Here is a 24,375-nt window from a genome sequence, read left to right on the forward strand (position 1 = left end):
TGAAAAAATATTTTAAAACGATGTTGAATACACCAAAAAATATTTCATGAGAAAATATATATCTTGGACTGCTTGAGCATACCAAAAAATTATTTCAGGATAGTGGGTAAAAAAAATATTTCAAGATAATCGTATTTAAAAAAAAATTATAGGACATGCAACGCATTTGCAAATATTAACATGATTTTCCCGGGCTTTTCAAAAAAAAAAAAGAATACAACAAAAATGGAATCAAAAGCCTTACATTTCATCTTAGATTTGTACTTAATCATGTCACTTTGTTAAAAATACTCATCACTTCTAACATATTTTATACAAACCAAAAAAAACTTTAAACTGTATTAATTCTAGGGGTGTTCATGGATGAGACAGAACTGGGACGATCCCGTCCCAGTCCTACCTTAATAATAGGGATGGGATGGCTTCTCCGTCCCGTCCCAATGGTGTCTCGTCTCAATTAGATCGGGACAAGGACCTCTTATCTCTCTTTTTTTTTTTAAATTTGACAACTAACAATACAGGAAATGTAAAAAACTTATAATAAAAACTATGTGAGGAAAATATATAAAAATAATGAAATAATGACAAAGAAAAATATTTTTGTAATCATGATAGACAAAAAATAAACAAACCTAAAATATTCACTATGAAGAATATCATGTAACCCATACAAAAACAACTTATAAACAAATAAAAAATAACAATTGATAAATATCATTATCAAAATACTATTACAACGGTAAATAAAATAAATATATAACAACTAAAAATAAAAATAATATATTGGGACGGGACCAGAACGGGACGTCCCCATCTCGCATCTCGTCCCGTCCCAAAACAATTGTCTCATCCTGCTCTTATCCTGTCCCAAAAACTTTCAGGATGGGACAATCTCATCCCAAAATAACTGGGACGGGACACAGTTGAACATCAAATTAATTTTTTATCAAAATATAATAATTTTTTAATTTTATCCTTATTTAATATATACATCTTTCTAAAAAAAAATATCTGCAATATAATAAATAAAAGATAATATAGTACATTCATGATAAAAATTTAATAAAGTGACTTATAAATAGGATAAAAAAAACTTTATCTCTTTATCCTATAAATAATACCAGAATAGTAGTATCTCAGAAGTTAGAACTTAGAAGAATAATATTCAAATAGTTATAGAAGGAAAATAAGAAGCAAATCATTGTAGAAAAACATACTTGGATTTGAGATGACCGCCTCTTAAGTTAGGGTGTGTTTGGATAGAAACCAAACCATGGTTTTAAAAATGCTTTTACAGATTACGAAGTAAATATGTGGAGGAGATTATCTCGTTTTGCGAAAAAGTAATTCTGAAACCACTTTAAGATACCCAAACAGGCCCTAATGCTTGGGACAAAGCCAACCTCCGCTTTTCTACTTTTTCTTTATTGTCATTAAAACTCTCCTTTAGTCTAGCCAAGGCTTTTGCATAGCTTCTTCTCGGACGTCGCAACTCTGATGGATGTACGTGACAAAATACCGGATATGTCAACTGACCTTCTTCTTTAAAGCACTCTAGAATCTCTGCAAGTTCCTGCAGGCAGAATGCGGAGTTTGCATAGCTTTTGGAGAAAACTATAATAGCTATGCTGGATTCTTGTATGGCTTTGAGGAGTACTGGTGTGATCTCACCCCCCGTTCTGATGAACCTATCATCAATAAAGACACGAATTCCTCTTTGATGAAGAGATTCGCGAATAAAGGCAACGAAACCTAAGCGGGTGTCTTCACCATGGAAGCTAAGGAACACATCGTACTCCCACTTGTAATCGGTACAAGAGGGCGCTATTGGTTGAGCCATGGCAGCAACGTTGTGCGTCGCTAATTTTAGCAGACTCCCAGAAACCTAGAATAAAGCAAAGAAGAAAGATGTCGTCGATCTTTGAGCCAGAAACAGTGAAGGGAGGAAGTTCTTGGTAGTTTTGCAGAATACGAGGTTGTCATCCGCTAGTTTGTAATGCAACCTTATTGGGTAAGTTACGGGCCAGAATAGTCTTGTTGACTGATCGAGGAAACTTCTCAGAAGCTGCTTGGATTATAAAGCTATCACGCATTAACTCCCGCGTCCTATCTTCCTATCATTAAAGCGGATGCAGAACCTCCACGAAACTGCCTCACAATATATATATACACACATATATATATATATATATTACACTTTTAAAGAATACGCATCACAAAAAAATCAAGTGACTAAAAAAATGAGCCCGCCCTTAACGTAAGTAATTAAAAATAGAAATGTTGTAAAATTGTTTAAAAAAATGTAAATGAGTATTAATAAATTCCATCTCATTTAATTTAAAGGTAAAGTAACTATAAATACATAAATCAAGTGGGTTCTTGTTCCGCTTCTTGTGGACTAAAGTGTTCCTCTGAACCTATTTATAAGATACCTTTAATATATTTTACACATACTAAAAAATTTTTAAAATACATTAATTCTTTATTAAAATATAATAATTTTTAACTTTACCCATATTTAATATATACACCTTTTAAAAAAGACAACTACCTATATTATAATAAATGAAAGATAAAATCATACATTCATGCTGAAAATTTAATAAAGTGACTTATAAATTAAAAAAAAAACTTTTCTTTTTATCTAAGACCAGAGGAGTATTTTTTTTTTCCTAATTGAAAACACCAATGTGCATCGTGCATAGCTTGAGCTTGTTTGCTTACTGTTTTTTTTTTCCCCTCCCAGTTGTAAGAACATTAGACCAGTCCAGACCAGTAAATAATCATGCAGTGAACGTCAGTTCTACGAAGCGGCGAACAGACTTCCACGAAGCTTGGTCGTGTCTCCTTTGAAATTTAATGGTTCCGAAGAAAGAAATGGGAAAGAGTCAAACATGGAGAAAATGAATTGATTTTTTTTTTTTTTGACCGGAAGAAAATGAATTGATTTGGAATCTTAATTATATGAAGTTTAGTCTTATTACTGTCGAGTTACAAATTCAATTTATTTAGATTATTTGCAATCATATCCAATTATTCACCATTCATTGCTTTAAACGGTCCAGCATAGCTTCGGAAACTAACTCTGCCGCATACCCCCATTATTCTTGATTCTTACGAATGATCTCTGCAGAATTTTGTCAACGCTTCATTTCCCTTTTACTAGCTTCGATACTCAATATAAAAATTAATTGACTAATTTGAGTAGATTGAAACTAGGTAAACTAGTTATCTATAACAAATAGATAGTCTTTCCTAAAATGTTCCTACTAATTAAGTGTATTGGTTAAAATTATTATTATTACAAGGACTACTTCAAAAAAAAAGAATAAATATAAAAAGACAAAGTGGGCTATGGTTTTATATTTATGACCAAAATAAAAGTCAAACGAATTCTTATACTAAGGATTGGAGGTAGTATATTTTATGAACTAAATATTTTCAATTTATTACAACTCAAATTATGCAAGAAAAATTATGATTTAATTTAATGACATGAGCATCTATGATAGTAGCTAATACTACTACAGCAACAATAATTTTAACATGTTAAGTAGAGTCGACTACAAGAAGAATCACGCAATATTATTGTGCTTCATCCTAGATCAATTCTTCCAATAAGTCATTAATGAAGAGATCTTGATTAACCTGCGCTAACCCCATCCCAAGTCCTGTGCCTAGTGTCGTCGTCGTCGTCGTGAAAAATGTAAAACAAAATGGCAGTTAAATTATTAATAGTATTGCTTTTAGATGTTTGTGTTTTTTTTTTATTCCAGTATCATTTTCTCTCCATCGAACATCCATACATCTAATTTAGGGAGAATTCTAATTAAATCTGGTTGAAATATTAAAGTTCAAATTAAGGCCTACACTTTTAACAAATTCCTAATTAGGCTAACAGGTCTTATTGGGAATTTTTGAATGTTATTAAAAAACTAAAATACCCATTTAAAGTAGCAAACTGGTAATTGGTCCAATCAATTTATGACTTAAAATTTTTTTTCTTGAGATGTTGCTAGATGAACCATCGGCTTCACGCATTCTTACTCCATATGTTGTTAAAAGAGTAAAATGTATAATTTTTAATAAATTTATACTAAGAAGTTCATATTACTTCATCCATCTCATGAAATGTTAGAAAATTTATTTGGATTTTTAATACAAACTCATATTAATTATTAGTAAGAATTTTAGCAATAAGATTATAAGATATAATATGATGAGAACATCTATATAGCAGATATAACAAAGCACTTAAGAAAATGACAAATTTGATGCTGAAATATACTAATACATTAAGCTTCTAATTTTTCAACTATAAGAAAAAAAAATTCCTTTGAAAAATTATTAATTTAATGGTGTTGGAATCAAATAATTAAAAGGTCTTATTCCCATTACCAGAAAAAGTCCCTGTTCCCATAAATTTCTTATCAATATATCAAATTTAGTATTAAATATCATATTATGCATTGTCAATTTTTTGCTCCTAGTATTTCCAAATTTTTTTATGTAAAACATTTGGAATAAATAAATACTATATAATGTCAAGTTTTCATGGCTTAATTTTTTTCAAAATAATATTATTTTAAATTATAAAAGGACATTTTAGTCTTTTAATAATATTTAAAGATTCCCAATAAGGCTTAGAGATTTGTTAAAAGTTTAGACCTTAATTTGGATTTTGATATTTTAATCAGATTTAATCCGGATTCTCCCTCTAATTTATTTACATATTTTAGGGAAAACTAGGGATAAATCTCTCAAATTTATTAGTAAATTGTCCTTATGATGGATTGTATGAGGAAAATAAGTTGCATACAAGAGAAGTTTAAAAAGAAAATAGTTTAAACAAAACATTAGAATTAATTTGCATAAAAAGAAAATGGATTACACACAAAAAAAAAAATCAGTTGCATAAAGGGAAAATGTCTCACAAACAAAGATAATTACTCACAAGAAAAGCTATAAGTTGTGCAAAGTCATTAAAGATCATTTGTCAATTAATTTCTTAACCAGGACTTCATCTCCAATTTTTCCCTTCTAATATGTTGTTACCATTTATCTTTTACTCCCTCCCCTCTTTATTATGTATAAGCACCTAATAATAGCTTTGCATTAAATAAGGAATTTGGTAAAAATTAGTTATTTCTTCTAAAATATTAATTATTTTCCATAAAACTTATTGTTTATAAAGTAAAATGACAAAATTAAATCAAACGAAAAGGGAGGCAGGTATGACAAATTGTATCCTCGGCGAGCCTCACTCTTGTTATAATCCAAAGACGATGAAATCGAGCACAACTTTACAGTCAACGAACAATTAAGGTCATAGATTGGTCGCAGATTGGGTTTAAGATGAACCGAGATCAAGATCCAAAATAAACAACAACAAAGAGGATTACACTTGTTCAAGAATACCTATAAAGTCAAGTCTACAACCTTAAAACCAAAAAAGGTTTTATTTCCCAAGTTTATGTTGCATATTAAAAAGCCAGCATTAACATGGAATTAAGAATGATTTTTAGAAGTATACCATGCCTAGAAGAATTCAAATAGAAGCAGGGTCAGCAGGCAAAACTTTTGGAATGTGGCCACGACTTATGGGATCCCCCAAAGAAACCCAAAATGGAAGTTTCAATATCACAAACATTATATTTAATGTGCTTGTCACCTATGTAATTATAATACTTCCTTAAGAATGCCTGATAAGCATGAACTAGCTTTTGGGATATAGAGATTTGCATGCCCTCGCGCAGTAAATGATCTGGGATCACCCAAGCAGTTTGGATCCTGTAAATATCTTTAAAGGCAACGTAGAAGTTCTGCAATCTTGTCTTGAGAAGATTGCGCGACATAGATAATTGAATTCTCTCATCCTTAAGCAAAGAGAGAACCGAGCTCCAACTAGCTTGCTCGTAGTTCCATGCATGTTGTTGGTACTTGTAGACGTGCTTTCGTATCCATTCATCTCCAAAAATATGCTTCAATTGAGATTCTTGAACCCTTTGAGCCATATAATGCATATTGTTCATTAAGAATAGGTGTTGGCAAGCAGCTTCCTTATATAACTTGGACTTGTTCTCAAGCTTCAATTCCAAGATTGAAGTGACTGATCGAAAATGGACTGTGACTGAGGAAACACTACTATAGGAAGATCCCAGGATGTCACTATCTTGTGATGTGTCATGGCTCATTGAGTGGTACAGTGAAATATCATACTCTAATTCCTCTTCACCATTCAGTATATTAAGAGTGTTATTGTAGTCCAAGAGATAACTAATATAGCTCATGACATAATAGGTTAAGGGATGAATCCCACCACCTGGGAAAGGAGATTGAGATGGATTTGATGCAATAACATTTTTAAATTCAAGAAATATTGACCCCACACAAGCGCCCAATCTGTTTAGAACCACTTCACACTTGATTCTAACTGAAGAACCAACCTCACCTGAATACAAGGCATCTAGGTCTGGTATAAGATCTGCCAAAACTTGGTACATGTCAAGAAAACGAAATATTCTCTCAGGATTGTGAGGGCCAACAGATATAGCTTCACAAAATTCTAAAAACCAAAATATTAAAGCCTTTGATGCACCAACAAAACAAATCAAACTGGCCTCATTGTCTCCAAAAATCTGCTCACTAAGCCACTTCTCACTTGTAATATACAACCTGACAAATATTTTCACTTGATAAATCCATCCTTTGATTTTGGAGTTCAAACTATCCCATTCCCTTTTTGAAACATTTTCAATGCTTAATCTTTCCCTTTCAAGATGAAGGAGACACTCATTTAAGGCGTGTCTTCGAACATTTGTGTAGGCATTGTAACATTCTTGGCTATAGTCTAACACAAACATTAAGCTTGCAATACATTTAATATGTTGGAGCAGTTCTGGACGGACTAAATCCAAAATGTGCTTTTCTGATGCTTTGCTGAAACTACCTTCACCAGTGGTGTCCTTTAATTCACTGGACTGGAAGGGGGTAGATTTATGATCAAAAGGATGCCTATTTTGAGCTAGGAATTGCTTGAACTCATCCTTAAGTCGTGCCTTATCTGCTAGAATTTTGAGATCCATCAGCACAAAACTGTACCCTTGCTCTTCTATGTTCAAATGTAGTATATTCTCCAACGATTCAATCAATTGGTTAGCCGCCACAACCATATTAGTTAGATCTTTTAACTTCAAAATCATGGAGTGATCTTCCTTCCATCTCCTAATTTTCCTTAGGATGGCATTATGCTTACTTCGGATCAAGCTATCTCGCCCGTCCTTCCTCTCACTTAATTTGGAGATGCCGCAAAAGTTTGGGCTAATATCTGCCACAATGAAAATATTTCACGCACAAGATATATGCAAATTATAACCATCATCTATAGGTTTGCCAACAACCAGGGGAGGAGTTTGATATTTCTTATATCATCATAACAGGTAAATCTTGTATTAAACTGTATGGGACATCATACAAAAAAACACTGACCATGATAAAGCCAAATTATATGAGTTAAATGCAAAGCCAACATGCATAGTAGCTCATATATAAAAAGATAGAATATCAATAGAAGTGCACAAAGAAAAAGGACAATAGATACCTTGATAAGTTGTGCTGTTATGAGCTAATTCTGCATAATTAGTTGATTTTGAGTCTTGATTCACATCATCTTTCAATTGTTCCAAATCTTCTGGTTGCTGAATTAGCTTCCATGGATAATAATTGATGCACGCTTTAGGGTTCATGAACTCGATGTTCTCAACATTATTTCCTTGCTTGTACACGTGAACTGCAAAATAAACTTCCCTTTTGCTTCTTACTTCTTGTGTTCTGTTCTCAATGGAAATGTTGACATGATTCCATTTATCCATGAGGGAGAGTTGAAGCTTTCGAACTATACTTTGCAAGTCGCTAAGATATATGTGATATCTCTTCATTGTTGAAAGTGAAAACCATCCGGAAGAAATTTCTTGTACAATGTCATTGACTCGTACAGAGAATTTACAGTCACACAGAGAAACTTGGTCGTCTTTTACAAGGATCCACATATAAATATTTGGCAACTCATTACGAACCCAAAAAGACAGTGAATCTCCACAACTATATTTGTCAAGCCATTCTGGGATATTTTTTCCTGGCAAAATGAAGTTTCTTTTCCCTGGATATTGGTGAATTTCCTGAAAGGATTAACAATCATTAAAAATTGATCATTTATAAATAGGAAAAAAAAAGAAAAGAAATAGAGACCTGATTCAATAACATGCTTCTTGACGGCTCACTCAACAATGTGCAATGCAAGGCACTGAATTTTTCTAGCTTTTGCGGCATCCCTTCAATATGTTGAAGCATATTGCAATTATCCAAGGAAAGATATTTCAAACAGTGACATTCTTTGATGGATGCAGGAAGGGTTGTGAAGTTATTATAACTTAGATCTAACTGTATCAAATTGGGGAAGTAAGAGAGACAAAAGTCAAGAGAACCATTTGATAAATTGCAATTTGAGAAGCAAACATGTTCCAATTTCATAGACATGGCTGAGCATTGTAAGCGTACTTCTCTTTCACTTTCACGCATCTTAAAATGTCTCAACTCTTCACAAAAGTTTGCTGTTATTTTCCACAGGTGTGGCATCATACAAATGACAACTGGCAGCTGTTTAAGGTTATGACACTCATCCATGTTTAAGCTTTCAAGCCCAATCAGATTGCAAATAGAAGATGGCAATTCTTCTATGGCTGTTTTATCCAAATCAATTGTTCTTATTTTCCTCATTTCATCTAATATTTCTGGGAATCTTCGAAGACTTAAACACCCATAAAGGTTGAGATGTTCAAGAGATGCCAAATTAATACCAGTTGGTAAGATCCTCAAGTTTTTGCATCGCATGGCACTAAATTCTCTAAGCTTATCCAAAAATCCAACTGAATCGTGGATTTCAGTTAAGTTTGTACAATTATCGAGCCACAATTCCATCAAATTGGAAACTCCTGACAAATTTGGTATTTGTCTTAACAACTTGCAATGTCTAAAATTCAAGCAACTTAGACTCTCAAATTTCTGCAAAATAAAGACAAATTTATTCTTAAACTCAAAAAGAAACCAAAAAAAACAAAGAAAGAAGGAAGGAAAGAAAGCTCGTCCCAATATATTATATACATACCTTATTAAGTGGTTGGAGTAATTCAATAGAACTATTGGACAAGTCAAGACGGATGAGCCTTATTGGATGAAAATTAGATGGCAAACATTTAGAAGGATACCCCTTCCATTCCAATACACTTAAGGTGTTTGGGAGGCATTCAGGACTTCTAGAAAAGCTTGCATTTTTAATCACAAGCATTTTGAGGTTTTTCATGTGCTTAAATGCCTTTCCACTCCATTGAACTTCTTTATCTTCAGGTAAGTCTAGAATTATAGCTTCAATCTCATCTGATCCCTTTAAAAATAAAGAGCAAACATAATAAATGTCATTATACGATTTATACAACTCATATAAGGAAAGGTTTAAAAAAAAACATCATATAAAACAATCTTACAGTGTTTTCTTGTAAAACATGGAGAATGTCATCATAGAACCACAATCTATCTCGTTTTCCGGGCTCTTTTGGTGACTTTTGCCTAACAATTTCTTTGCCCATCTCTTCTATCATGTCATGCATAGTCACACAATTTTCTTCAATCTTCACAAGGGATTTATCCATAAGTGCTCCAATAATATACTCAGGATGAACTCCTCGGAAACTAAGCAATGTTTTTATGACATCTAATTTTTCACCTTTGAAAAAGCATGCCAAGTCAAGGAACATCTCCTTCTCTCTATCCTCTAAAGCGTCAAAGCTTAATTTCAAGACTTCAAAAACTTGTTTGTTTGGTATTCTTCGGTATTTATCAAATGCAAATTCCCATTCATCAATCCTTTTGCCACATAAATTGGAGCCAATTACTTCCAAGGCCAATGGAAGGCCACATGAATAAAGTATTACATGATTTGAAATATCAAGGTAACTAGAATCTGCATTTTCCTTTTTTAGGGCATTCCAACTCAACACTTGAAGAGCTTCTTCATCATTTAATTCCTTGACGTCATAAATTCTTTTAATCCCATGACATGCTAACAAATGCTTATTTCTAGTTGTAATTATGATTCTACTTCCAGAACCAAACCAATCACATCTTCCAGCTAGAGCCTGTAATTGCTCTAATTTGTCAACATCATCAATAACCAAAAGGATCTTCCTTCCACGAAGCCTATGTGCTATAACAGAAATTCCTTCATAGGAATCTCCCAATTTAAGATCTTTCTCCATGACTAATTTGCAAAGCAATATCTCTTGAAGATACGACAAGCCATGCTTGTTAGAGGTTTCTCTAACATTAGAAAGAAAACATAAACCATCAAAATGATCAGCGATTGAGTTATACACAGCCCTTGCAATTGTTGATTTACCTAATCCACCAATGCCACAAATTCCAACCATGTTGACTTCTTTATTGGACCAAAGATCTAGAAGTGACATCACTTGTTGGACCCGAGGCACAAGTCCAACTGGATAATTGGTGACATGTAATGGTGTGCGGTTGATCTTTGTAGAGACTTCACAAGTGATCCTTCTTATATATTCTTGCTCTTTTGCCATCCTGCCCATGACAAAAATTATCATTTGTTCAATGCTTGTTTGGACATACTATTTCTGGTTATTAATATAAAAGTTACAGGACTAATTTATGAATATTAATAACATTAATTAAGTTTATTATTTGTAATATATGGTTATTTTTTTCTCTAAAATATCCCTGTTAATTATATGTATTAGAAGTAACTCTTGATGAAAACTCTTTAACATATGCAATTAGGACAAGGATTATTTAGGAGCAAAAAGGATAATTATCTAGGATAAAGTGAATTGGGATCTTATATTTAGGATCAAATTAAATTTTTTTAACTAACTTGTATATTAGGGATAGAAAGTGCTACCTCCGGTCCTAATTATAAGACCTCATTTGTAGTCTACAAATGATATCTTATAAATAAGACCGGAGGTAGTATTATGTAATTTTTAAGTGTTGCCAAACCAACGCACTCAAACCATAAGCAGAGATATCCCATGTTACCGAGTGAAATAAAATATAGGCAGAAGTGCACTTTTAATTAACCCTTTAATGTTATATGAAATCTTGATTTGATTTTTTTATTTTATAAAGTATTGTTTTTAATCCACTAAACCTGCATATTATTCTTTTGAAAATTAAACTTAGTATATCAATATTCAAAAATACTTCATCAATATTTTAAATTTTAATATTAGCATTTTTTATATTAGCAACATTAGGATGAAAGAACAAAAAAAAAAACCTTATAATAAAACTAAAAGATAAAAGCGAAAGAAACCTTATGTAGTTATGTGAAATTAAATGACTAAAGACATACTTTTGTCTAAAATATAAATGTGAGGTGTCGCTTGGATATGGATTTCATCTTTATATCCTCACATAAATTAAAATGTAAACAGCAAGATACTCTAATTTACAATTTACTACCAACTGCATATAAAGAGTATGAATAACAACTCATTTTATTTTAAATTTCTTAATCATGTATATATTGAAAATATAAATAACAGTTTGTTTTATTGAGAAAAAAAAAATTTACTCCGTGCAAAGTATGATTTATATAACTTGTTGATTATATTTTTCTAATTTGTTACCCCCGTATATATTAAAAAGTTAAACCAGACATCTTGTTCCAAAATTTATTATTCCCATGTGCCCCTATGTAATAGAAATTATTTTAATAGCAACTTAAGATTATGTTTATAATTTATTATTTTTGCGAGTACTAAAAATTATAAACAATATAATTTATTAAATTTTTATTAATAAATTCTAAATTAGAATATGTTATTTTTAAAATTTTAACTCATGTGATGATATATGAGATATTCTTAAATAATAAATTATTCTTTCTAATTTTAATATGAAAAAATAACAAGTGGATTTAGAGGTCCAGGGGATATTAAAATTTGAGATATGTGATACGTATTAGACTCACCTTCCTTCGGAATAATTCATTTTTTCTGGGTGCTGACGTGGGCTACTTATTTCCCCCTTTTAAGAACAAATGACGATGGCGTTTTTTATTTTTTAAATAAAAGTACAGTTGAAAATTTATTAAATTTTAAAGAAAATTTAATGAAATTTAATATTTTTTATAAATATAATAAAATATATTAAAAGTTTCTTATAAATTGGAAGAAAAGAGGAAATTGCTGATTTTTTTTATTAAAAGTCAATTTTTAGGGTAATCGTTGTATTGGTCTTTAACAAAAGAGAGCACTGATTCGTTAAAAATAAAATATAAAAACTAATATTAGAATAATAAAAATATAACATGAAAAGCAAGAAGAGGACAAGGACGTGCATACCCAGGCTTGAGATGCCATCCGGACAAATTAGCTGCTTGAGACAAAGCCAACCTCCACTTTTGTAGCTTATACTCCTCCGTCTCCAATCTTTTCTGCAGATAAAGCAATGATTCTCCATAGCTACCTCTCTGATATCTCACCTCTGAAGGATCCACGTAATAGAACACCGGATACACCAATCGACCTTCTCCTTTGAAGCACTCTACAATCTCAGCAAGTTCATCCAAACAGAACGTTGATGAAGCGTAGTTCTCAGAAAAAACTATTATCGATATTCTGGATTCTCGTATGGCTTTCAAAAGAGACGCTTTGATCTCTTCCCCAGCCTGCAGGGATTCATCATCGATGAAGGCATGGATTCCACTTCGATGCAGAGAGTCGTAGAGATGGCTGACGAAATTCAAGCGAGTATCCTCGCCTCGAAAGCTAAGGAACACATCATAAGTCCATCTATAAGTGACACAAGAAGATGATTCAGCTCGCAACTGAGCCATCTGTAAGTAATCAGCAAGAACCCGAGAAAGAAGTGAGCAAAAAGAGATATCAAAGGAATAGGATCGGAAGACTAAGTGATCAAATAGCACTTTGATGTAATTATGAAAAAGAACAGAACTCCAATTGAAGCTAAGCTATAAAATATATATATATATATATATATATATATATATTCCTTTCGTTTAGTTAATGGCTTTGTAGAAAGTAGAAAGTAGAAAGTAGAAAGTAGAAAGTAGAATGAAATATGAGAGAACGATCGAGATAAGATTTCATTGGCTATAAGAAGAGATTGCCTTTTTCAAGTTAAAGGGAAAAATCTAAGAACACTACTCCTCAGGATACAATTATTAAATTGGTTTTAGTCTTAAATATAAAACTTATTTCTCATATTTATCAATTTTCTCTAAATTATTCTTATAGATATTCCTTCAACCATAATCAAGTAGAAGAGAAATATGAGGTATTAAGAAAGATGATTATGGTATTTTAGAAAAAACGTGTCACATTTCTTATAATTAACTAACTTACCTAACTTTCTTAATCTAATCAAATTAGTTAAATAGGTCTTATATTAAGAATGGATCAATAATATCAATAATAGTGCAATTAGTTCCTATCTCATGAGGCCACGTGTAATAATATACAGGATTTGTCGAAACACGGGGAAGAAAGACTGGCAGATGGAGTAGCCATTTGATGTGACAATGGAAGACCGTGGGAGAAGACCTGGACAATGGAAGACCGTGGGAGCAGACTTGGATATTTTTTGTATTAGGCCATCAGCCACCTGGTCCAACCCTAACGGTTAAAATTGTTAGCAGCTAAGTACTAAAATATAGAATCCAGACCAGAGCTTCACTTTGATTTTAAATGCAAAACTTCAATTTATTTTACCTTAAAAATGTATAGTTTTTGTCTAAATTATTTTTATTAATTGTACATAATAAAAAGCTCTCAATTCAAAAGTAGTTTAAATACACATGATTAAAGATGATAATTTATAAAAACCAATTCAGGGATTGTTTGGAATCACGATATTAAAAATAGCTTTTCAATCATAATTTATTAAATAATATATAAGTATATGAGAGAAGCTATCTCAACTTACATGAAAATACTTATAGGCACTTAAGATAAGGACATGCAAACTAGTGTTCAGATTTGTTACAAATAACGGAACTAATTTTTTTTAATATTTATAAATTAATTATCTGGTTTTTATATTAATAACTAGAGTTAGTACTGAAAACGATTAAATTTGAGTGAGTTGGCTGACAGCCTGATGAGCTAGCCAACGCTAAATGAAAGGTCAATATGAAACTGATCTTTTTTAGTCGGTAAATATAGTTGAGAGCAAATTATTGTGTTCAACTCTGTTTTTGTGGACCTAAAACAGAAGCAAACTGAGTAACATTTTAGTTTTACGCTTGTTTCATTGTGCATGAATGTGGTGCCATCATCATCTCTCCCAACTAATCAACGATGTGATTATGAGTGGGGGCTTTTCGTTTCACCTTTCAATGAGGCACAAAAGCAAAACTTTTAGGGGAGCTATAGAAAGCTTTTTTAAAGTGCTCATAATGATTGTTATTGGAAGAGATTTATAGGCTTTTAAAAGTATTAATTAAAATAAATAAATATATTATAAGAGGATGAATTGATTTTTTTTTTAACCAACATTCCAATAAAGCAATCATGTATTGCCTATATAACAGTTCTTTTTTAAACAGAAATTAATTTAATAAATATTCATATATAGGTTTATTATCATTAAAATTTTAGTTAAAATGTTTTTTTAAAAAAAAGATGAGCAAAACCAAACCGTAACCGAAAACCAAATGGAACCGAATTTAATTTTGGTTTTTTGGTTCGATTATTTTGGTTGTCTGTTTTTATTTTTTAACAATTTGGCTTCGATATTCGGTTCAATTAATAGGAAAAAAAATCAATTATAACCAAAAAACTGAAATAAATATATTATGTATTTTATTAATAAATATTATTAAAATAAATATACTTGTGGGTATATGTGAACTCTTTAAATATATTTATATTCAATAAATATGGTTATAATAAATATTAATATAATAAATCACATTGAATGATAAAATATTTATTAATTAATTGTTGTAATTGTGTTTTATTATGATTTTTAATTTAAAATCACTTTCTAATATTTATATTTATATATTTATATATTTCAATAAATTTGGTTTCGGTTAGTTTAATTAATCAGTCTCGATTTAGTGTTTAAAATTCACTATATTCAGTTATTCGGTTAATTTGGTTATTATTAAAAACCAAATCAAAAAACCGAATAGTCACCTCTAAAAGAAAACAGCATAAGGACAATATTAAAAGCATAACTTTTGTATGTACTTCTTATACTCTTATTCCGGTATTACTTATGTTTATTTAATAGCAATTAATCTAATTTATTCATTAAAAATATATTTTTAATATTAACAATGTTTTGCTTGTTATAACGTATCTATTGACAAATAAAAATATGTTTTACTTAAAATAAAAGAAATTACAATTTATCTTTTATTATTTTGCAAAATGAAGCTGATATATAAAAATACATAGCATGGCATATTTTATGGCATAGGAGAGTGTAATTGTTGACCGGGAAAAAAAAAACAACAGATGTGCCCACACAAGTCATTTTAACTAATTCGTCAAGATCAAAACATAGTAGCTAACTTATTAAATTTATCTCAAATTAAAAAGAAATTTCAACTCTACCCATATTTAAATAAGATTGCAGAGGAGACAACAAAATATAGATGTTATTAATTGTAGGGACCAATTTGACTCATTCTTTTAGAGATGACTTATAGAGATGACAAATAAGTATTAGCTACTTTTCAAATAACTAATGGCTTGGACCAAGTCATTCTTTTAGAGATGACTTATACCGTTGACAGGAGAAAATAGGAGAGTGCAATTTGGACATGAGCATGGGGATGAGTCATCTATCCAAAATTATAATAATCTCAGCAGAATTTAAACCGTTCCTTACTTGTTCAGGAACTGTTCTTTTGTGATTGGAGGGCATTTGACATAACAAAATACAGAATATATCACATCGACAAGGCCAAGCAACGATGAAGGCACACTAATCCCAGGTTGTTGAACCCTCTTGAGTATCATTCAAGCCTTAATGCCATTGCTAGATAGCCTTGATCGAACAGACTCCAAATCTGGCACTTCCTTAATACTGCAAAATCATCAGAGTCAGGACATTCCAGAGACATAGTATCCAAAATTCAAAAGAAACACTAATAGCAGCGTTAAAAGTGAAAACCAAATTTCTAGTGTGGCATGACATCCCATAGTAGCTTGATTTTCATTTCCCTTTCATTTTTTATTGATGGCTTCATTTTCAGCACATTACAACTCAAAATGGAACAAAAAGAACGCTGAGTTGGGATGTTTTTACCAAGAAAAGACATCGCCACCTGTAGTTTGTTGGAACAAATGCCAAGAAAAGACATCGCCACCTGTAGTTTGTACAAGACATGCAAATCTAATGATATGCCCGTCCCTAGTCTTGTGACTAGTAGGGCACCACTACCTTGTGGGCGATATACTGGCCACAGACTCATATAAGCATAATAATTTGTATGCATTAGAATTAACAAAACCAACGCACAAAAATTTAGTTTTATTTAATCAAAACCGAATTTCAAATATACAAATCCACAAAGCTGAGAAATATTTTACTTTGGCGTCTGACGATAATGATCTAATCCACTCAGTTTGCATGGTTGGTAGATGCAAATTGAGAGACTCACCAGTACATAGTATCTCCACTAGGGCCCAACTTCTTGTAGATCCAATCCGGCACTACCTTCTCAAGAAAATTAATCTGCTCTTCAGCTTCTCCTGTAGAGAAGACTAAGTAGTTAGTCACTCGTCATTTTTAAGACACTAACAAGCAATTAAAAACTACTTTGAGTTATAGTCACAATCAATACATACTCATCTCAACAAAATCTAAACTGTTCATTATTATCTTGTGCAGGAGCTCCTCTTTTGTGATTGGAGAGCATTTGATGGAACCAAATATAGAATATATCACATCAACAAGGCCAAGCAACGATGAAGGCATCTGCTGCCCAGTTGCTGCACCACCATGTGTTTGATTTGTATTTTCATGAGAACAATCAATGAACTCAGCCACCTGTACTGAGCAACCAAATATGAGATAATGACAACAATATAAAACCACAAATAACTCATAAAAAGCATGTAACAAATACCAGAAAACAAAAAGGAAAAATAATTTGGGGCAAGAGCAATAACTTGATCAAATCATGGCCTCTATGACAACACATTTAAGTTAATTATAAACTCTTACTACACTATTCAAATTTCAAAATGTATCCATGCCAAAAGTGAATATAACGGAGATGAATGTATCTTTTAGAATTATACAACTGCCCCATTCTCTATCTTTTTTTTAAGCAGAGAAAAATAGAATATGGGCTAACATTGTTTAGTATGTCCCTCACTCTTCTTATAACACGAAGATGATCAACTCAACCAACACTGAACTTTATTTTATTCTTTTAATCCCACCAAGGTACACTAGGTTTGAGATGAACCAAGATCAAGATACAAAATGAACAAAATACCAGCATCTATGAACAACACGGAAAAGGAATACATGCTCGCTCAATAATACCTAAAAAGTAAAGTCTACAAAATTTTAAATAGAAAAGTTTTATTTGCAACTTTTCTGTTGTATATAAAAAAAGCAATCATTGCATGGAATTATGAATGATTTCCGGAAGTATACCATGCCTTGAAGAATTAAAAAATAGGAGCAGGGTCAGAAGGCATACCTTCTGAGATAAAACAACAAAATTAGAAACACTAAAATCCTCAGTGCATGCTCGACCATCTTCAGGGATGTTATCACAAGCATCTCTACTTGATTCTAACTTGTCACCATCATAATCACCTTCATGTGAAAAAAGAACTCTTTTTACATGCTTATTGCATGAGATTGAATTCTGGGTGGTCACAATCTTAAGTTTAACATCAGAACTGGGTGCCAATCTTCTAGGTGTTGACTGAGCAGGTGTCTCTGTCGTTAACATATCTGTGGATGAGGCAATCTTGAGATGAGAGCTTTCATAACTACCACAACTAACAGACTGTGGAGAGCAAATCAGACGTGCTGGTGTATTAACAACACTACATTGGAATCCCATAGAACATGATTCATTCTGCTGTCCTTTTTCCATGTCCTGATCATTTGTGCTATCAGATTTCAAATATGAAGTAGTACATTTTTTCTGCCATTCACTGCCACCTTCACCTCCTTCATTTTCCAAGCAATCAGATGAATGATGTGACTGACCAATTGGACTTGTTACAACGTTATTTTCTGTCTCTGACACAGCATTATTCTTTGAGAAATGCCTTTTTAAAGGATATGGCTGACATTCCTGTAATAGATGTTGATTTTGATCGGAAGTTGATTGTATAGAAGGATCTACAGGCAAGTCCTCACAAATCAAGCTATTTCTTTGTTGAAAAGGTTCTGGTAGAGTAGCTTCTGGGATATCAGTATTCTGGACCACAAAAGTAAAGAAAACTTCTGAAAAAGATTTATTAACTTGTTTTGAATTAAAAAAAAAAAATTACCAGATCGAAACCACACTCAAAAATCACAGTATAGAGAAAGGTAATCTACATACAAACAGAGTTATTACAAAAGGATCAGAACTCTCTAGGTTTACATTTAAAAGTTACACCCCACTTGGTGAATTGTAGGAAAGAAATTCTCTTTTCCTTTCACAAAAAAGTCAAGATACTCCTCTGGGCCACAATATAACTGGTTTAACCACCTCACATGGACCAAAAAATATTAGTTAAATGGTAGTTATAATATTAAATATGTAAAGAATAGATATCCAAATATGCCATTGACAAAAGTCAATGCTAGATTAATTATTATGACTAATTACTTATAAAGTTTAATTGTATAGAAGGGGAAAATAGGGAGACAAATATTAAATGCTCTAAATATTATCAAACTGGATTTATATTTTGGACCAAGCCAAACTAAGGAAAAAGGAATTATATTGTGGATCAGAGAAGTACATAATATCTATTACGCTCCTATTATCGTCACTCCACAGTAATTATTTATTTTTATTACCTTTTTGATCTAAGGACATAAGGGACACTTCTCATTCCATGCTATTTTGTTTACCAATCCAGCCACATGACCACGAGAATTTAAATTGATATTTACATAAAAGCAAATCAGATAAGTTTGACCTATAGGACGATCCCAAAATATTGCTATGGTTGTCATAACAGCTTTAGACAGAACAAATACAATAAGCCATAACAACACAATATTGGAATGATACCTCTGGATGCGTATTGAAGAACTCAAGCAGCCTAAAACCAAAAAGTTGCCGGAGAGCCACATAAGTATTTTCACTGGATTGTCCTAGCACAACCTCATGTACCAAGGTGATCTTCAAATCAGGCTTCATACACAAGTTTCTATTATCATGTACTAATACCTTCTCTATGCATATGGCTTCAGGAAGTATATACTTTATCTGCCCAAGATCCCTGTGCAAGAATTTTCTGCGAAGAGAAAATAGCAGCAGCACAACATGCCAACCAACAATAGTGAGAAATGAGAACTGAATTTGAAAGAGAAATTCAGGAAAGGATAAAAACCCAAGCCCTTCAATGGGATCCATTAGTTATCTCAGGGACATCGGAAAATAAAACAAAGCAGAAGATAAATATAACTAAAACAGCAGCAAAAGTTTCAATTACCTTTTAGCAAGAACTTCAACCTGGGAACAGATGTTTTGAAACGTGGTAGATTTTTTGCACAGACGAAGCAACCTCAGTGAACAACTCATAGAGTCAAACAAATCTTCTAAAGCCTTGTATCTGAAATCTCGGAAATTTAAAAAACAAAAGAAAATCTCAAAATACAGTTCAATCACAGATGAGGAAAAAAAGAGCAAACAAATAATTACTTCCTACAGGAAAATTTTTCAAGGGACGCAATTCACAAGCAATTAGGCACTCACGTTTCTGGAAGCTGTGTGGATCCTTCCTTGAGTTTGGCGGGTAAGGGCTCACTAGTCTTCTCTGGAGTCTGACAAGCGATAGATTTATCAGCTCCATGAAGGATCTTCGCACACTTAAAATTCAAAACGTTTTGTTCCCCTTCAGCCAGTGTTTTCTGATCCATCCTCCAACAGCAACACAGTACAGGAAGAACTGGAGGACATGAAAGAATTGAAGAATATCATCATGCATTGCGAAAATTCCACATCGTTTGCGAAAACACTGCAGTTCTATAACCCTTCGCTAGAAGGAAAAGGAGAAGCATTACCTGAATTTGCACTTGCAGAACTGGACACAAAGCTCGACTAGCTAGGTTTTGGAGTTGATGGAGAAGCGGAATGGGAGGGAAAATAATCAATGATCCAAGTGTTCATATTTTTCCGGTAGAGACAAAAACGCCGTCGTTTAACTTTCAGGGCATATGACCGTTGCTGGTTGGGCACCCTCCTCGAGGGTGATGATTTTTAGGCCTCTTGTTAAATTTGCATGGACCAGAAGCTGAGAATTTATCGAGATCCACTACATATGGGCCTTGGCCCGGCCCATTAGAGGTGTCAAGGAAAATGACAGTCCAATTCGCTCCCTATTAAAATACTGAGATTTGTATCAGAAACTAAGCCATTCACATGCAGATTCTCAAGATGTTTATTTCTTTTGGATTGTTTGAATTTAATTTAAATTATTTAATTTTTATTATATTTTATTATAATTATTTAAATTTAATTCAAGGAAAATGGGAGCAATTTAAATTGTGAAAATGGGAATGTTCTATATTATATGCAAGCACCGTGTCGTTAGATGAAACAATAGCGTACTCCATGTTCAAGGGCTAGAATCTAGTAATCAAAAGTATAACTATAGATTCTAGTTCCTTAAACAATATGTTAATTGATTCGATGTTTAGAATTTAGGTTTAGACTAAACTTAATTTAGAAAGTTTATTTTTTTATCATCAATACTTCAAAGAAAACAGTCTATATAATAATGATGGAGGATACTTTATGCCACATGGAATTTGTTTTTTTTTTTTTCCAGGTAAAAGAGCACATCCACTATTTTGACTTATATGATATTTTAGTTTCGCATACTAATTTTATAAAACATATTTTTAATAAAAAAAATTTTGTTAATAAAAATATTTATGTTAAAATTAGAAAACTAAAAAAGGTAGTTTATTTTCATTAAAAAATATAATTTATAAAAATTAAGAAGTCAAAGTAAAATTTGATATAAATTAAAGAAACAAAAATACATGTCCAGCTTCTTATTTTATTTTATAAATAAAGGTGCAAAAGGAAGATGTGATAACATGCATATCCTTGTAAATTAGATAATGCTACCTCCTGTCCTAAATACAAAAATTAGTGAAAGGATTTGTTTTGATTTTAAATATAAGATTTTAATTTGTTTTATCTCTTAAATTTATAACTTTTTATTGAACTCTCCTTATTAATTACATATGTTAAAGAAAAGTAGTATCAAATACAAATTATTAAAAAGAGTACTCTAATTAGAAAAATTAACATGTATTTGTTATAAATAAATAATTTCTTTAAGATTTATAAATTAATTATCCAGCTTCTATATTTAATTGAGAGATAGTAATTTTTTTGCAAGCAAGGAATACAAATTTCTACATGCATCCATTATAACAATCATCAGTTAAATTACTCAGTTTTTTAAGTAAATATAGTTTCATTTTTTATATATGTGAAAGTAGACAATATTGGAACCAAATGTTTTTTCCCCTTACCAATTAAAACCAAATCTTAATATAATAAAGAAGAAAGCCCTCCAAACCCCAATTGGCAAGAGGATATTGTTACGTCATTGATGATGCCATTAATTGGTTGAGTCCCGAAGGGCCATTTTGCAAGCCGAGGCATACATGAAGTGGGAAAGTAGTTATTTTTTGTCCAAAATAAAATATTTTAATTTATTTTATTATTCATAAAATAATATATTATTTAATAATATTATACAGAATTAGTTTAGAAAGATTAGATCACACACATTATAATTAAATAATTTATTTTTTTTTAATTTTTTTATCAGTAATTTAATCAAATTAGATAAATAACTCTTAATACTGGATGGGCAATAATTCTTTTTGGCCAAAAAGATTACTTAGTCTATGTTAAAATGTCTATGCATGACCAGTGATGACTATATTAATTGATGATACCTTTTATATGAAAGTTTCCACTCGAAAGTTGAAGTCTTCTGCATTAAGAAAAACAAATCCCCTTGGAGCTTTTTCCCCCAAATGGAACTTTATTTAGGACCCAATTGAGACTTAACCTAATTTAAATCCAAATTATCAATGGCTAGTTCCATATGTCATGGGATATTATTCCTAATTTCCTAATTGAGTTTAAAAAAGGGCATGCATTACGCCAAGGATTGTCGGTTAGTAATGGAATGAAGTATATGAAAACTTGATATATGAATATCTTTTTAAAAAATAATTAGTTGTTATATCAAAAAAAAAAATACTTTTGTCATATTTATTTTCTGGAAAAAAATTGCATGAATAACTAGCATGCCTGTACACATGACAAGAGGAAAAAACTAACACGTAATTTCTTGTTCTTGCATTATTGACGATCATTGTTAGTTATATAACTAGCGCGAGCTTCATATATGGCATAAAGTTTTAAAAATAAATTTTATATTACATAAAAATATATGGATTCCTACTACTATTATTATTGCTTTAATAAAATCAGAATTAACCTGTTATTTTCTTTTAAATTATCATTAGATTATTATATAAATGTAACATCTATTAACAATGTACAAATATTGTTCTTTTACATGCTTTTTAAAAACTTTTTTTGACTCCCGCGCGGGTATAATAATATCAATGGCCTCAGAGAAGAAAAAATATCTCTAGGCTAATGTAGTCTGGTTCTTTTGAAAATTTGAATATCTCCCATGGAACATAGAAGACAATTGAAATTAACAATCATTTTGTATTTTTACCAAGGAAAAAAATTCATTTTGTATGGAATGTTATTATTTTATATATAACGAGAGAGGGCGTGCAGGGGGAGAGTGATTAAGTAGTTTATTAAAAGAATTTTAATCTTACATGCCACGAAACATATTTGAGAGTGATTAAATAGTCTAATCTAATTTGCAAATCAAATCATGTGCTGTTTGCTTGGTTCAGCTTGTTTTTCAATATAGTTAAACATATAGAGAAAAACTGAAGTCAAACTCTTTATATCTATTATTTTCTTTTATTAATAAGGATTGATCTTATAAAAATTTGGGTTAAATAAAAATTTGGGTCTCTCCAATTTGTTCTCATTTTAATTTTGATCTTTTAAATTTTAAATTATAAGTTTTGGTCCCTTATAATTCAATAAAAACTTGAACTATTTGGTCTTTTAAGAAACCAAAACTTATTGTTTGAAACTTGAAAGATTAAAGCTAAAATGAGAGTAAACTCGAGGGACCCAAAATTATATAACTTATATAATAATTTAACTTCATGATTATAGCAAACTTTTTAAAAATTTTAGTCTCTTAATTATGTTGAAAATTGTAAATTATTTTTTAATTTTTTAATAAAAATACAATATATAAATAATAAAGAGCAGAATTTATGGTACTGCATCAGAGAATGACTAGAAATGGAAAATAAAAAAAAATTCCTTATTAAATCACTATTAGAAGAACAAATATCATAATTTAGAACGAAGTTGAACATCATCAAAATATCCTGTGCAATAATGGAAGAAGATTCTACATAGAAAAAATGCAAATTGATGAACTTTGTCTTCACGCAAATGACAAGAAGAGGTTCCTGTGGCTTAAAATTACTATGTGACAAAATTCAATAAATCATCGTATGAAAACAAAGAGCATAGAAGAAGTCATGAACTGCCTTAAAGTGCAAGCAAGAAAATTTATGAACCAGAGAACCTCTCAAACATATGATGCCATAACAGAAAACCTTATAGTCCTCTTCTACTCTTTCGATAAAATAATGGAACAACATTTGTTGAGAATTGATGTCAAAATGATCTACAAAAAAGCTGCGTTGTTGAACAGGTCCATTATAAAGACAATAAAAGGCTAACCTTATGAGTTGTAGATTTCCTAAAACTTCCTTAATTACGGCTTTCAGTTGCTAAGACTTAACTTCATGCAGTACAGAATTCTTTTTACTCTAGAGAGTATTGATGAGAATTATAATTCTTTAAATTAGATCATGTCTACCATCTTTATCCAGCTGAAAAAATGTATCTCTTGCCCATTAAATGAAACTATTGAAATTATGCAGTTGAAATCTCATAGAAAAACAACCAAACCACATTGACTT

General features: G+C 31.3%; 3 protein-coding genes across 3 annotated transcripts; all 3 read right to left on the reverse strand.

The window, feature by feature from the left end:
- Positions 1-1,360: 1,360 nt before the first annotated feature.
- On the reverse strand, positions 1,361-1,840 carry LOC114760520 (TMV resistance protein N-like). The gene has a single exon (XM_028949777.1). It carries the CDS (start codon positions 1,838-1,840, stop codon positions 1,361-1,363), a length of 480 nt encoding a protein of 159 aa, XP_028805610.1.
- Positions 1,841-5,344: 3,504 nt separating this feature from the next.
- LOC114760530 (TMV resistance protein N-like) lies at positions 5,345-13,062 on the reverse strand. Its single transcript, XM_028949785.1, has 6 exons — positions 12,426-13,062; positions 9,540-10,641; positions 9,164-9,439; positions 8,248-9,060; positions 7,601-8,177; positions 5,345-7,327 (listed from the first exon to the last, which is right to left on the reverse strand). The coding sequence occupies exons 1-6, from the start codon at positions 12,917-12,919 to the stop codon at positions 5,565-5,567; spliced, it is 5,025 nt and encodes a 1,674-aa protein (XP_028805618.1). The 5' UTR covers positions 12,920-13,062; the 3' UTR covers positions 5,345-5,564.
- Positions 13,063-15,730: 2,668 nt separating this feature from the next.
- LOC114760521 (CDT1-like protein a, chloroplastic) lies at positions 15,731-20,391 on the reverse strand. Its single transcript, XM_028949778.1, has 8 exons — positions 20,311-20,391; positions 20,003-20,195; positions 19,740-19,859; positions 19,316-19,541; positions 17,774-18,508; positions 16,908-17,109; positions 16,721-16,811; positions 15,731-16,143 (listed from the first exon to the last, which is right to left on the reverse strand). Exons 2-8 carry the CDS (start codon positions 20,164-20,166, stop codon positions 16,077-16,079), a joined length of 1,605 nt encoding a protein of 534 aa, XP_028805611.1. The 5' UTR covers positions 20,167-20,195; positions 20,311-20,391; the 3' UTR covers positions 15,731-16,076.
- Between the last annotated feature and the right edge of the window lie 3,984 nt (positions 20,392-24,375).

The sequence above is a fragment of the Neltuma alba genome, unplaced genomic scaffold (assembly GCF_004799145.2).
Source record: "Neltuma alba isolate B1F8T4 unplaced genomic scaffold, ASM479914v2 tig00010984_pilon, whole genome shotgun sequence".
In the NCBI taxonomy this organism is placed as follows: Eukaryota; Viridiplantae; Streptophyta; class Magnoliopsida; order Fabales; family Fabaceae; genus Neltuma; species Neltuma alba.